General features: G+C 48.0%; 1 protein-coding gene across 3 annotated transcripts in view; it reads left to right on the top strand.

Moving 5' to 3' along the window:
* Positions 1-4,854: 4,854 nt before the first annotated feature.
* ERMP1 (endoplasmic reticulum metallopeptidase 1) overlaps positions 4,855-13,863 on the top strand; it is a 47,360-nt gene continuing 38,351 nt past the window's right edge. The window contains exons 1-3 of one of the 3 annotated variants that reach the window (XM_086684874.1): positions 4,855-5,031; positions 7,854-8,155; positions 13,175-13,302. In XM_086684874.1, coding sequence (XP_086541000.1) covers positions 5,012-5,031; positions 7,854-8,155; positions 13,175-13,302 — 450 coding nt within the window. In that variant the 5' untranslated portion in view covers positions 4,855-5,011. Of the gene's footprint in view, positions 5,032-6,067; positions 6,484-7,853; positions 8,156-13,174; positions 13,303-13,863 lie in introns of those variants that run through there. The other 2 variants (XM_086684872.1, XM_086684873.1) reach the window with 2 other exon arrangements.

The raw sequence follows: 13,863 nt of genomic DNA on the forward strand, positions 1-13,863 counted from the left end.
GGTCACGGGCTCTCGGGCCAAGTGAAACGGGTCCAGGACAGAACCTGCAAATGGTCTCGGGGTGGCAAGAGGGAGGTGGCCACTTGGAAAAGGGCCCTGGAAGAGAGGGCGTGCACTCCTCGAGGGGCCGAGCCCCGGCAGCACATACCCTCATTAATGTTTCAGTAGACAGACAGGCAGAGTCAGCTCCCCCTCCAGACTGCTGAGTCACAACCCTCTGTCCTGGCTCACCTGCCCCTGCAGCCCAGGGAGAAATGCAAACAAAGCCCTGGGTATAGGCGCCTCAGATAAATCCCTGGAGGCGTTTAAGATTCTTGAGTTCTTTTCCTCCAACACAAGGAACGTGCTATGAAGGACGGAGAAGAAAATTCAAAGTCCAAAGCCATTTGGAAGCACACACATCGGGTCTGTTCCTGTGTCACAGGCCGAATGTAGAGAAAGATTGGTTCAGTGAAAAGGTCTCTCGAGAAATTGTTTAATTGGAGGTGGCAATACATTAACTTCTGGATCTTTACCCTAAACGTTTTAGTCTAGAAACGTATTTGAGGAGCACAGGCCAGAGATGAGGTTTTGATGCTGAGGTCCTGTTGGATCACGTCCATGCTGAATCCAGTTTATTAATTACCTTCTGAATGATTACAAGGTGCCAGAGTTCAAGCGTCTTACCAGGCCCTGGGCCTGAGGGGCCTGACCTCACCTTCTGAGGCTCTTACAGGGAATAAATACCAAGGCCACCCCAGGGGAGGTGGCAGTGAGATAAATGAATAAAAAAGGAAAATACCGCTCCTAGGTAACTGCTGTCATCGCTTTGCTGTATTTCCTTCCACATATCTCGTATCCATCCAATATATTCTTTTTTCAATAGTGTATCTTTACTTTTTGTTCCCCCTTGGTATTTATAACAAGAGCAATTCTCCCACATTGTTGAATAGACTTTGCCGATGCTGCATCTGATATTACGTGATGTTCCGCACTCTGGATAGTCTAGAATTTATTTGACTTTTCCTTTATTTTTATAGGCTGAAATCGTTTCTACGTATTTCATTTAAATATTTATTTATTTTGAGAGAGAGACAGAGAGACAGCAGGGGAGGGGCAGAGAGAAGGAGAGAAAGAAAATCCCAAGCAGGCTTCATGCTGTCAGGGCAGAGCCCGACCCGGGGCTCGAACTCACGAACCGTGAGATCATGACCTGAGCTGAAATCAAGAGTCAGGACACTTAATTGACTGAGCCAGCCAGGTGCTGCCATCACATATTTGACTTTTATAAGTGGGGATTCTTCTGCAGTTTTTTTAAAATCACTTCTTCACTAAATTCCTCCATCTGAAAGTGCTACATCAAAAGTTGTGAATTCTTTCAAGGCTCCTGGTACATCTTGCCAAGTTGCTTTCTAGAAGGGCATTCTAGTACGTATCCCCCTGCATCAAATAAAGGTGCTTATCAATTAACCTTTGGTGAGCAGCACATACTGTAATTAAAACCAAAACAAAAAAACTTTTTCAACATAATCTGTGGCGCCTGGGTGGTTCAGTCGGTTAAGTGTCTGACTTTGGCTCAGGTCATGATCTCGTGGTTCGTGAGTTCGAGCCCCGTGTCAGTGTCTGTCCTCTCTCTCTCAAAAATAAAAAAAACATTAAAATTTTTTTTTTAAATGGTCCACACTTCATATGCGTTCCTTTGATACAAAGGATGAATGCCTTACATATTTTTCTGTTGAGGCACTGGGATTTTTCTTATTGATTTTAATATATGACTACATTAAATATATCTATTAAATGGTAATAAGTTATAAATATGTAATTTAATTTTGTATTTATATTTTATCTATCAAGACACAATGAGAGTAAAATGTATTAGCCCCTTGTTTTTAGAGTTTCTTGAATATAATGTTTCAGATTTGTCATTTGACTGTTCATGTTTTTGGTGATTGTTCAGTTTTGTGTACTCAAATGGGATTTTTCCCTTTGATTTCTTTTACTATTTTTTAACATTTATTTATTTATGTATTTATTTATTTATCTTTAAGTAATTAATTTATTTAGAGCACACGCAAGCAGGATTGAGGATTGAAGCAGAGAGAGGGAGAGAATCCCAAGGCACCCAGGTGCCCCTCTTTTTTTACTTTTTTTTTTGTGAAAGAGTCCTTGTCTGCTTGACTCTTACTTAAGTTTACCATATTTCTTATCAGTTAAAAAGTTTAGGTTTAATTCTGAAGTCTACTTTTTTTTTTTTTTTTTTTTTTGGTGTGTAATATGATGTGAGGTTCCAATTTGATTTTTTCCCCCCAAAGGAGCCAATTTTCTCAGCCCATTTGCCTTTTGCAGCTGGTCTGGATTCTCGTGTCTTGGCTCGGGACCTCCCTCGATTTTAACCGTAACTATAACAGGAGGTAAAAGGCCTCCTCCTGCCCTCCTCAGTCCTGTAGAACTTACCGCGTGCCCCCGTAGCCCCTCTTCCAAACAAGCAGGCCCATCGGCTCTGGGGTGACCTCCGGGGAAGACGGGGACTGGCATTTTCACCCGATCCCCGACAGCCTGCGTGCCCTTTCACGCAACTTGGCCAGGTCACTGGGAAATACCGGAGAGGTGGCAAAACAGAAGGGGCTTGGGACATCTTGGTGCCTGTCGGCTGGTCCAGCGCCCACTCAGTCACTTGTCTGCCAAGTGGGACGAGGATCCTGAGATTGCAACTTGCATAATGCCCCCATCATCAGTAGGTCCCCGGAAGGAGCCCCGAAGCCTTTCGTGTCTGGTTCCACCCTCACCAATTTCACACGCGCACGGGGGAGCTGGGGTGTGTGCTTGATTCTCATGGTCTTACTACCCACACAAACACCACTACGCAGCATCGGCTTCAAACACTTCAAAGGCCAGATGTTAGCAAAGTCCTTTATTAGCCTCTGTGATCTGGGCGTGGTCTGCACGCTGCCCCGAAGGGCACTGAGACTCCGGGGACTGTTACAACTCGTAGTTTTAGCCAGGGCCCTTCGTTTAGCCAGGGCCCTTCGAGGCTCAAAACCACCCCAGAGTCCTGGCTGTGACCCAGGAGGCCCTCACCGTGCGGGCCCCGGCCTACTTTTCCCACTTCCCCACCATCACCACCCCTCCTGCTCAGTCTGGGGTAGCCACATGCCCTACTCGGTGCTTCTGAACACCCTGGTTCATTTCCCTGTGCCCAGAACATTCTCTCCTCAGGCTTTTATGGCCGCGTTCCTTGCTTCATTCAGGTTATCGTGCATGTCTTCTCGGAGAGATCTTCCTTGATCACCCGACTTAAAAAAACAGCCTAGGTCAGTCTCAATTACCAGCTTTCTTTTTCTTTCTTTTTAAAAATTCTTTTTAATGTTTATTTATTTTTGAAAGAGAGAAAGCAGAGCAGGGGAGGGGCAGAGAGAGAGGGAGACACAGAATCTGAAGCAGGCTCCAGGCTCCGAGCTGTCAGCACAAAGCCGGACGCGGGGCTTGAACCCACGAACCGTGAGACCATGACCTGGGCCAAAGTCGAACCCTTAACCGACTGAGTCACCCAGGTGCCCCTGCTTTATTTTTCTTTATGTGGCCTTTTATTCACCCACAAATACACACTCTCTTGTTTATTGTCTCCCACCTAGAACATAAGCTCTGCAAAGGCAGAAACATTGCTTTGTTCTTCTGTTTCCTCACCTTGGTCAGTATCTGACAGTCTACACGTCCAGCAACTGGTAGCTTAAAAATATTCAAATGTGAATACCACAGTTTATACAGTGTAGGAAGCTGCCATCAGGAACCCAACTATAATAACATCCACCGTCTAGGGCTTGACGAGGATCACAATAGGAAAATGGCTTTTGATCCAATCTGCAAAGGATTGTACAAGAAGGAACACTCTGGGGGGCGCCTGGGTGGCTCTGTTGGTTAAGCATCCAACTTCAGCTCAAGTCAGGTTCTCACAGTTCGTGGGTTCAAGCCCTGCATCTGGCTCTCTGCTATCAGCACAGAGCCCACTTCGGATCCTCTGTCCCCCTCTCTCTCTGCCCCTCCCTCTCTCTCTGTCAAAAATTAAGTGAACATGAAAAAAAGAAAAAAAAAAGAGGGAACACTCTGGAAAATATTAATGAGACTTATGTGTGAGGATCTATCATATGTTAACTGATTAATCCCTACTGAAACCCTTTAAGGCAGACATTATCTCCGTTATCACAGATAAGGATCCTGAGATTTTTAACTTGCATAATGCCGTATCTATCAAAGGTACGCAATTCAGGGTCAACAACCAGGCTCTTCTGCTCTGGTACACTGCCTCCCACAGAACATCATCAAAGGTGCTTAAATATAGGTTATGCTTCTGAAAATGAGACCTCAAACGATTTAGCCACTAACACAGCTCCTGAGGGGTACAACCTGCCCCTAGGTTTTCTGATACCCACCCAGTCCAGAAAGTGACGGCATAAAATAAGTGAAGCTTAAAAGACCGTGGAACATATGTGCCCTTCCCCCAAGAACCAGTGAGCTCCACATCTTGTTTATGCTACAGTGGACGGAGTTGTTCCTGAAGTCTTACCTTCCAAAGTTTTTGGAAAGAGAGTAGCAAGAAAGCTGGTTCTTATAAAAGATAATATATATTCATTTGCCCAACGAATAAATACGTGTGGAGTGACAACCATGGGCTAGGTACAGAGATAAGCCCCTGGGAACATAGTGATGAATAAGATATAGACATTGTCTTTGGTCTCACGGACCTCATTGGCTAAAAAGGATCTTAGTGAAAATTATGCTGCTGTTGTAAAATTTCATTTTATGACTCAATCGAGAAATATTTATTGACTACTACACATCCTGATTTGTGTTAAGAGGAGGGAATTCAAATGGTGAGCAAAACCAGACCTGATTCCTGCCTTCATGGAGCTCACAGTCTCGTGAGGAAGATCTTAAATAATTTACATGCACATTTGGTATCAGGAGATGCTACAAATAGGGGAAACTGGCTTCATGAGATTAGATTTCTGCTTGAAGAAGTACCCCTTGAGCTGAGATGTGGAGGACAAGTAAAAGGTAACTAGGCAAGGAGGGGAGGGAAGAATGCTCTAGGCAACTTAAATGACTCCTGAGAGGATCCAGTTGTACAAGGAAAGATGGTGAGCCGGAAAGACAGTGAAAGAGGGCTGTGTGGCTGGAGAGCTGGGAGTAAGGAGCACCGGGTTCCTGGTGGGCCCGAGTCCTGGCCGGGAGCAGACCCCGGGTGATGTACCTTCCGGGGTGGCCTCTAGACTCACAGTCTTGCAACTGCGGCACCTCCCTGCTGGAGACACAGCTTTGAGGCGGAGGGGCTCCATGCATCAGCAGGCAGAGAGAAACCTAGATGGTCGGGAGCATCTGCAGGAAAACCAGGGCTCCGCCTCTTGGTGACATGAAGGGAGGAAGAGCTTTCCCCCAACCTTCCTTTCCAGAGTGCCACCCATATTCAGCAGTGGAGCAGAATGCTGTTTTGGGGTCCCACTGAACTGGATGTAAGTTCTTCATCGGTTACCGGTAAGTTTCTCAGCTATTCAGTAGGAATAAAGCAGGATGCTTAGGAGAATCCAACGAGGTAAAGTAGAAAGTGCCAAGCACAGTGCTTGGCTCAGGGCAGATACTCAGTAAATAAGGGCTGTCATTTTTCTTCATCTGTTAAACGGAGACCGTGACAGTGCTGGTTGCCTGGCTTGGTCAGGAAGATGCGTGTTTGGATTGCGTTTGTGGAAATGTTAGGCTGGGCCTCCGGGGCGCAGTCCTACTTCTAATTTTAAGAACCAGGAGCTGACTTTTCCCAGCGCCCGTCCTCAGAACCTGCCCGGTGCACCGTGTGCATTCTCCGAAAAGCGACCTCTCGCTTTTTTCACGTTTCCAGGTTCCTGGGTAGCTTTCCGTTTGGGAACCTCTGTCCCCGACCAGGCAGAGCCGCCCTGCGGGAGCGGGCGCACCCGGCACGCCCACCCGGGGCCGCCCCGCCGCGGTGCCCGCCGGCGCTCGGCCCTCAGAGGCTGGGTCGCGGCGGGCCGGGCCAATCAGAATAAGTTTGGCCCTCTACAGTTTCCGTCCGCTCACTAGGAGGCGCTGCGGCGGCCGCGGCTGCTCCCGGGGCCGTCGCGGGCCGGAGCGGTGGGGCTGGGGGTGAAGGCTCGTGGCCATGGAGTGGGCTTCGGAGTCGGCGGCCGTGAGGCGGCACCGCGTCGGCGGGGAGCGCCGGGACGGCCCGGCGGCCGCGCCCCAGCCCGGGAGGGAGGCCCTGGCGCCGGAGCCGCCGGCGGCCGCGGGCGGCGGCGGCGGCGGCGCGAGGACGCGGAAGCGGAGCGCGGGGGGCGACGCGAGCCGGGGCGCGGGGACCGGACTGTCCGAGGCGCGCGCCGCGCTGGGGCTGGCGCTCTACCTGCTCGCGCTGCGGGCGCTCGTGCAGCTCTCGCTCCAGCAGCTCGTGCTGCGCGGGGCCGCCGGGCGCCCCGGGGATTTCGACGCACGCCAAGCCAGGTACCCGCCGCTCCCGCCCGGCCCGCGCGTCTCCTCCGCCGCGGCCGCGGTTGGGTCCCGGGCTCCGCACCTGCGTGCGCCCGCCCCGCGGGACCGCCCGGGCTCGCCGGCGCCGCGCGGCCGCACGTGGGGCGGGGTGGGCCCCGCGCGCCCCTCTGCCGGAGTCCCCGCGTGCGGGTCGCGGAGCTGGCGTGGCCCTCTGTGGATCCGGCGGTGCGGTCCGGGGTGGCCCGGGGGGCGGATTGCACCGGCCTGTTCGCCTCGGTTCTGCCGGGCGCGTGGAGGGTTGACAGTCGCCCCCCATCTTCTGGAGCAACTTCCACTTTTTAGTCGCCTTCTTGCATTCCGTATGAAATGGGGAGTGAAATTTGTGTGTCTAGACCGTTCGATAAATTCGGTTTGGGTGGGGAGGTGATAATGGGGATAACGCGGTGCTCTTAACTTCCGGAGGGTCACGGTCCTCACACCTGTAACCCGTGGGGGGCTTCCGGAGGACTGCACCTTCAAAATTCTACCATTTCGGGGGCTCTCAGATTCTTGGAGCGTGTCCTTGGGCCCCTGGTGTGTAAGATTTGGTGGTTTTCTTTGCTTTTGTTTTAAATTCAAGAAGAGACCTTTAAAGGTATTGTAACCCTAAGTAGGTCAAAGCTCCTAAAATCACAAGCTAGCATAGTTTTCAGCAGCCTCGGTGTTTTAAAAACTTTGGAATACAAAGTGCTGGAAGCTTATTTTCTTAAAGACGTTCTGGAGCACACCTCCCCCACTCCCTTTTTGCCCACTTGGAATGTAGTGAAAAGATAACACGTTTTGTTTTGTTTTGTTTGTTTTAGGGGTAGGGTTGGCTTGGGCTTGAATTGTTATTAGGCTCAGTGTGCGCACCGTGGAGAGGGCTGAGTCCATTCTCATGGATCGGAAGTTTGTTTTTGTTTTTGTTTTTGCTTATTTAACCTCTTGACTTATTTGTCTTTGCTCATTGGCTTCTGCTACTTAGAATCAGTAACTCTCCAGGGCGAAGCTCAGTGAGGCCGGATTCTGTCTGTCCAGCCTGCAGCAGCCACACGTTTTGAGTCGAGTCCCTAGTCTTTGTATTGGTTTGATATGGGGACAGGAAGCATTTGGGAGCGGGGCGGATCGGGAAAACTGAAGGGAGGAACTCACAGAAGGCATAATAAACAGATGGAACTTTACAAGGGATTTTTCACAGGGTACCTGAAATAATAAAAGCCTTTTTGTATGTGAGAAGTCAAAGAACTGGCTTTTGCTGGGGGTGAGGGGGGGATGGGAGGGAGGTCAGGAAAAGTTGCCTCGTGTTAAGCATTCATTTCAAGCCTGGCACGCCATGTCATCATCGTTCTTTTGGTTCCTTCCAGGGATTATCTTGAACACATCACATCCATTGGCCCCAGGACTACAGGAAGTCCAGAAAATGAGATTCTGACCGTCCATTACCTCTTGGAACAGATTAAACTGATTGAAGTTCAAAGCAGCAGCCTTCACAGGATTTCAGTAGATGTCCAACGGCCCACTGGCTCCTTTAGCATTGACTTCTTGGGAGGTTTTACAAGCTACTATGACAACATCACCAACGTCGTGGTAAAGCTGGAGCCCAGGGACGGGGCCCAGCATGCTGTCCTGGCTAACTGTCATTTTGACTCTGTGGCCAACTCCCCAGGTACGTACCTGACTTTCAGTCATTTTGGAGTTGGACTTGAGTACACCCAGAGAGCTTACTAACCCCCAAGCTGCTTGGGCAGTTGTAGGGCACCATTTTGGGGGGGTTGTATTATTTTTTTGACAAACCTGTTTTTCACCGTGATGGAATTGAAGATAATTAGAATAGTATCATTTAGTTTAAGATCCAACCCTTCACTGTTCTCTCAAGTGCTTTCTTTCTCTCTTTCTTTTTTTTTTTTTTTTCAACTTTTTTTAATTTATTTTTGGGACAGAGAGAGACAGAGCATGAACGGGGGAGGGGCAGAGAGAGAGGGAGACACAGAATCGGAAACAGGCTCCAGGCTCCAGGCTCTGAGCCATCAGCCCAGAGCCTGACGCGGGGCTCGAACTCACGGACCGCGAGATCGTGACCTGGCTGAAGTCGGATGCTTAACCGACTGCGTCACCCAGGCGCCCCTCTTTCTCTCTTTCTTTCTTCCTTCCTTTCTTCCTTCCTTTCTTCCTTCCTTCCTTCCTTCCTTCCTTCCTTCCTTCCTTCCTTCCTTCCTTCCTTTCTTCCTTCCTTCCTTTCTTCCTTCCTTCCTTCCTTTCTTCCTTCCTTCCTTCCTTCCTTCCTTCTTCTTTCTTTCTTTCTTTCTTTCTTTCTTTCTTTCTTTCTTTCTTTCTTTCTCTTTCTGTCTGTCTTCCTTCCTTCCTTCCTTCCTTCCTTCCTTCCTTCCTTCCTTCCTTCATTAGGGCCAGCAGCCCAGTGACTGTACAGGGAGCAGATCACAGCTGCCTTGCCAGGGTGCAGGAGTGTGTCCCTGAGTCCTGGGGTTAGGTTCTGCCGCGTCGGTGTTTACTCAGCTCCGTGGTGTAGGAGGCTGTGGGCATTTGGGATGAAGGAATAGGTTTCGCCTTCAAGGGAGGGAGGGCTTCCGGGGACAGCTCCCCTAGCAGAGTCTGTCACCCTGGAAAGTGAGGATTTGGGCCCATTGGGGATGCCATACTCTTAGAAGAGCTCATTGATCCACAAATCTTGCTCTGAAAATACTTTGGCACAATGGAATACTTGATGTTCAGGACAGTGCCTGACACGATAAAACATTTGTAGAATGAAGGAGAATTCTCTAAATTGAAGTTCCATTTTTTAAAATAAGATTCACAAGAGAAATGTGTGCAGTAGCTAGATTTGAAGTAGGGACAGATGGAAAATAGTAGCATTTTGCAGTGGAATCCTGGCACTTTAGAGATGGAGGAAGTGAGATAGTGTCTGGTGCTGTCCGGTTCAACCCTGTCTTTTGTCACAGGAATAAACTTAGCTGGTCACCACTGATCAGAGACAGAGGTGGCACCAGAGGCTGCGGTTCTGGCCAGCCAATTATTTGAGCTACATTTGAAAGGAAGGAGAGTATAGTTTTTTTTTTAAATTTTTTTTTTCAATGTTTATTCATTTTGGGGACAGAGAGAGACAGAGCATGAACGGGGGAGGGGCAGAGAGAGAGGGAGACACAGAATCGGAAACAGGCTCCAGGCTCTGAGCCATCAGCCCAGAGCCTGACGCGGGGCTCGAACTCAGGGACTGCGAGATCGTGACCTGGCTGAAGTCGGACGCTCAACCGACTGCGCCACCCAGGCGCCCCGGAAGGAGAGCATAGTTAAGTTCCTTTTGGCAAAATACCTAACCTCTTCTCTGCTCCATTTCTGATCTGCAAACTGGAGATTAATTCCTAATAATTGTTACTTGACTGTAATATTTCTGGATTGCTCGAACCCATAGCAGGCTCAAAGGAATATCCAGATATAAAAGATAAAACACAAGATACAAAAGTTACACAGAAGGTAGAATTTATTTGCTTGATGAAATGACTCACACTAGGGTTTCTTTAATCAGAAAGCTTGCCAACTGCCTTTAGAAGGTAACGTGCTTTTTCGAGTGTCCGTGTATAGACATCTGCTTTATAAAGTCACAAATACCTTTGTGTGTGCTAGGGAAACCAGTAGTCCTTCATGCCTGTTTCAGAGAAGCTGTAAAATCAGTGTCCCCCTATGCCCACTATTATAATGCTTAAATTCTTGGGTGGGACAGATTAACACCAGGGTTATTTAAGAGCATTATAAAAGAAAGATGTGTATACGAGTATCAGAAACATAGTGCCAGATGTTATAAATCACATACATGGAGTCCAGGAATGAAAGAATGGCAATTTTGTGGGTCATTGGAACCCATTTTTAATTAAAATTGTCTACAAATACCTAGCTGACAATCTCAAGGAAATTTCTGTTCATTGCAAATTGTTAAAGAATCCGCATGTTTCACTTAGTTCATCCATTGAAAGGATGTAGGTGATAGTCTATTTTGTGACTGTGCTTTTCAACTTTTTTTTTTTTTTTTTTTTACACCCTTTCTTCTCACCAGCGTATCTGGAACTTAGGAACTGATACCAATTCGGAGTAATGTTACCAACAGAAAAGCCTTAAGTTTCTTCTTGGTTTTGCTGCACGGTCCAGGTTGTTGGTAGAAGAGACATGGAGTTATTTTAGTGGTGGTTTCAATTTCAGGGTTAATTCTAAGTGGAAAGGGATATTGACAAACCACCCAGCCTTTATAGATACTGTCCTCTAACTTGTCTTTGCTTTCTTAAAGGCATTTAACCCTTCTTTAGTCCTGTTCTCAGGTGCCAGAACCATTAAAATAAAGGAAGATAAGTGGACAGTTTAACTTTTTAATCAGCCCTATATATATTTCTTTCAATTTCTCTCTCACTTTGAATAAAAAATTTAGGGGCGCCTGGGTGGCTCAGTCGGTTAAGCATCTGACTTTGGCTCAGGTCATGATCTCGCGGTCCATGGGTTTGTGCCCTGCGTCGGGCTCTGTGCTGACAGCTCAGAGTCTGGAGCCTGTTTCAGATTCTGTGTCTCCCTCTTTCTCTGACCCTCCCCTGTTCATGCTCTCTCTCTGTCTCAAAAATAAATAAATGTTAAAAAAAAAAATTTAAAAAAAATTTATTGTTTGCTGTTTACATTAAAGTAACTCAGAGTGTCAAAGTGAAAAACCATGAATTTCACTTGGTTGTAGGAATGTGTTACTTCTTACTGATAGCTACCTATGCTTTCTGCTTGATGGTAATTAGATAATTATTACTTTGGTTCACTTTGATTCAAATGCAACCTGGTGATCACCACCAGGACAAGGACAGCTGATAAGTGGTTTCTCCTTGAGTAGGAATGGGTCTGGAATTGAACAGCCCCAAAATGAACATTTTAGCCGGCTGCAGAGCCTTTCTTAAATTTGTAAAGAGAAGAAGGAACAATTAGCACTGGATTGGACCACATTTTCTTGTAATCCTCCCGACACACCTCAAATAAACGTCATTGGCCCTGCCCTCCAGACCGACCAGGAGGAAATTGTAGGGTAAATAACAGCTAGGACTTACCGCCCAAGTCTTTCTTGCTCTGAAACCCACACTGAATTCTGTAGCACCCTGCCTCCCAATATGCACACCCAGAAATGCTTCTGCTTGGGTTATTACTATGTCTATTTACTTGGCTTACTCTTTAAACTTTTTATTATGGACAATTTCAAACATGTGCAAAACCAGAATTGTTTAACCTGAGCATACCTGTCAGCTGACTTCAAAGGTCCGGTCTGGTTTCTTTCCCCTCTGCAACCCCTGAGAATTTTGAAGCAGATCTCAGCTGTACTCAGTCCTCTGTATTTCAGTCTGCTCCCACCCAAAGATAGGATTCGTTTTGGGCATGCTTGTAACACCATGAATTATCTCACCTCAAAAGTAAAAACTTACCGAGAATTCCCCAATATCCTCAGATGTCTAGTCTAACTACCTCTTACAGTGCTTTTAAAAAATCAGGGTCTTAAAGTCATCTTTATAATCATGTTTAATTAATATACGAAGCGTCTGAGTCAAGAAGAAGTGAAGTGCTTTGATGAGGTCCTCTGCAGATTTCTCAGCACGGGGACCAGGGAGGCTCTTCAGGTCATTGGTCTCCTCTCCTGTGTCTTACTAGATTTGATGTCGTCTCTGTACTTTTTCATCACATGATCCCCTTCATTACATAATCTTCACAAAATGCTCCATCACCCAGACCACCCGCTCTGTGAAAGTGGAGTGACGTGCAGCTTTGTGATCCTGGCAGGAAGAGAAGCAGGAAGGTCGTGGTGGTGCGGGAGATGATGGAGGAAGCCAGAACCCCAGAAGTGAGAATATCCCAGAGGGCGTGGAGTGAGGACGAAGGGTGGACCAGATCGCCCGGGCTTGAGGGAGGAATGCGGGTTTTCAGTTAACTGAGATCCTGCCTGGTTGATGGTTCAACAGATAGGAGTCAAGTGACTGCTCTCAGCTGGGGACGGTTCTAGACCAGTCAGCAGGCCGACCGGATGAGGATCCCCGTCGTCATGGAGTGAGGCGGCGCGGGCCAGTGCCCTTGTCAGCTGGCAGTGACAGATGTGCTTGTGGTCTTGCAGCCAGTGTTGTGCTTTCTTTCTTTCTTTTTTTTTTTTTTTTTTAAGTGTCTTGTTTATTTTTGAGAAAGAGAGAGTGCAAGTGGGGAAGGGAGAGAAAGGGACAGAGGGTTTGCAGCAGGCTTTGTGCTGACGGCAACGAGCCCGATAAGGAGCTTGGGCTCACCAGCCGTGAGGTCATGACTGGAGCTGGAGTCTGACACTCAACCAACTGAGCCAGCCAGGCGCCCTGTGGTGCTTTCTTGACGAGAAAACCATTCCTAGCCATGACGGTTCACACCATAAAAGTTTTAAAATCTGAGAAGCGGGGCTCCCGGGTGGCTCAGCAGGTTGAGCGTCCGACTCTTGATTTCAACTCAGGTCATGACACCAGGGTCGTGGGATTGAGCCCCGCGTCGGGCTCCTCGCTGATCACGGAGCCTGCTTAAGATTCTGTCTCTCCCTCACCCTCTGTCCCTGTCCCTTGCTCTTGGCACGCTCTCTCTCAAATAAAAAAATAAATGTAAAACAACCAACCTTCAGTCTGAGAAGCAAATCTTTCTTTCTGATTTGAAGGTGCCAGCGATGATGCAGTGAGCTGCTCAGTGATGCTGGAAGTGCTCCGTGTCTTGTCGACATCTTCAGAAGCCCTGCGTCACGCTGTCATATTTCTCTTTAATGGTGCCGAGGAAAACGTCTTGCAAGTGAGAGTTTACTCTCTTCAATACTAGACCTGAGCGACGATGACGACCGTAGCTCGCGCTTAGGCATTTCGCTCATGCTTTTGAGTAGCATCGTAAGACGATGTGCAAAAGAAATACCGTCCGTGGCGGTGCTGTAAAAACCCCGCAGCCGCCGTGTACACGGGTTCAGTACTCGCACACTCACGTCATCTTGTCAGCGTTTGAGTCCTGCGAGGGCTTTGTGATGGCGTAATTAGACATGTCAGGTTTTCTGTGACCCTGGGGCGTCAGAGAGGTTTCGAGGCAGGCACACAGCATGCGGATTGTCCTTTCTCTTCTGTTGGTTTGCCCGGCCTCATACTTACTGTGGGTATTGTTTGGCACCGCTCATGGAAGTCAGGCTGCCTTCGGTGATGGCGACTTTCCACTCAGCAAGCTGCACGCGGCCAGTGTGCGTAGAGACACAGATCGGTGTCTTCAGGTCCTGCCTTTGAAAAAAATGATGATTTTCCTCTTCTTCCCCTTATCAACGTAGACCTTCTGTCTTTAAATTAAACCAAAGAAAGACTTTGATAATTTAAG

Source organism: Puma concolor, chromosome D4 (genome assembly GCF_028749965.1).
Source record: "Puma concolor isolate L17-30 chromosome D4, mPumCon1.1.hap2, whole genome shotgun sequence".
Taxonomy (NCBI): Eukaryota; Metazoa; Chordata; class Mammalia; order Carnivora; family Felidae; genus Puma; species Puma concolor.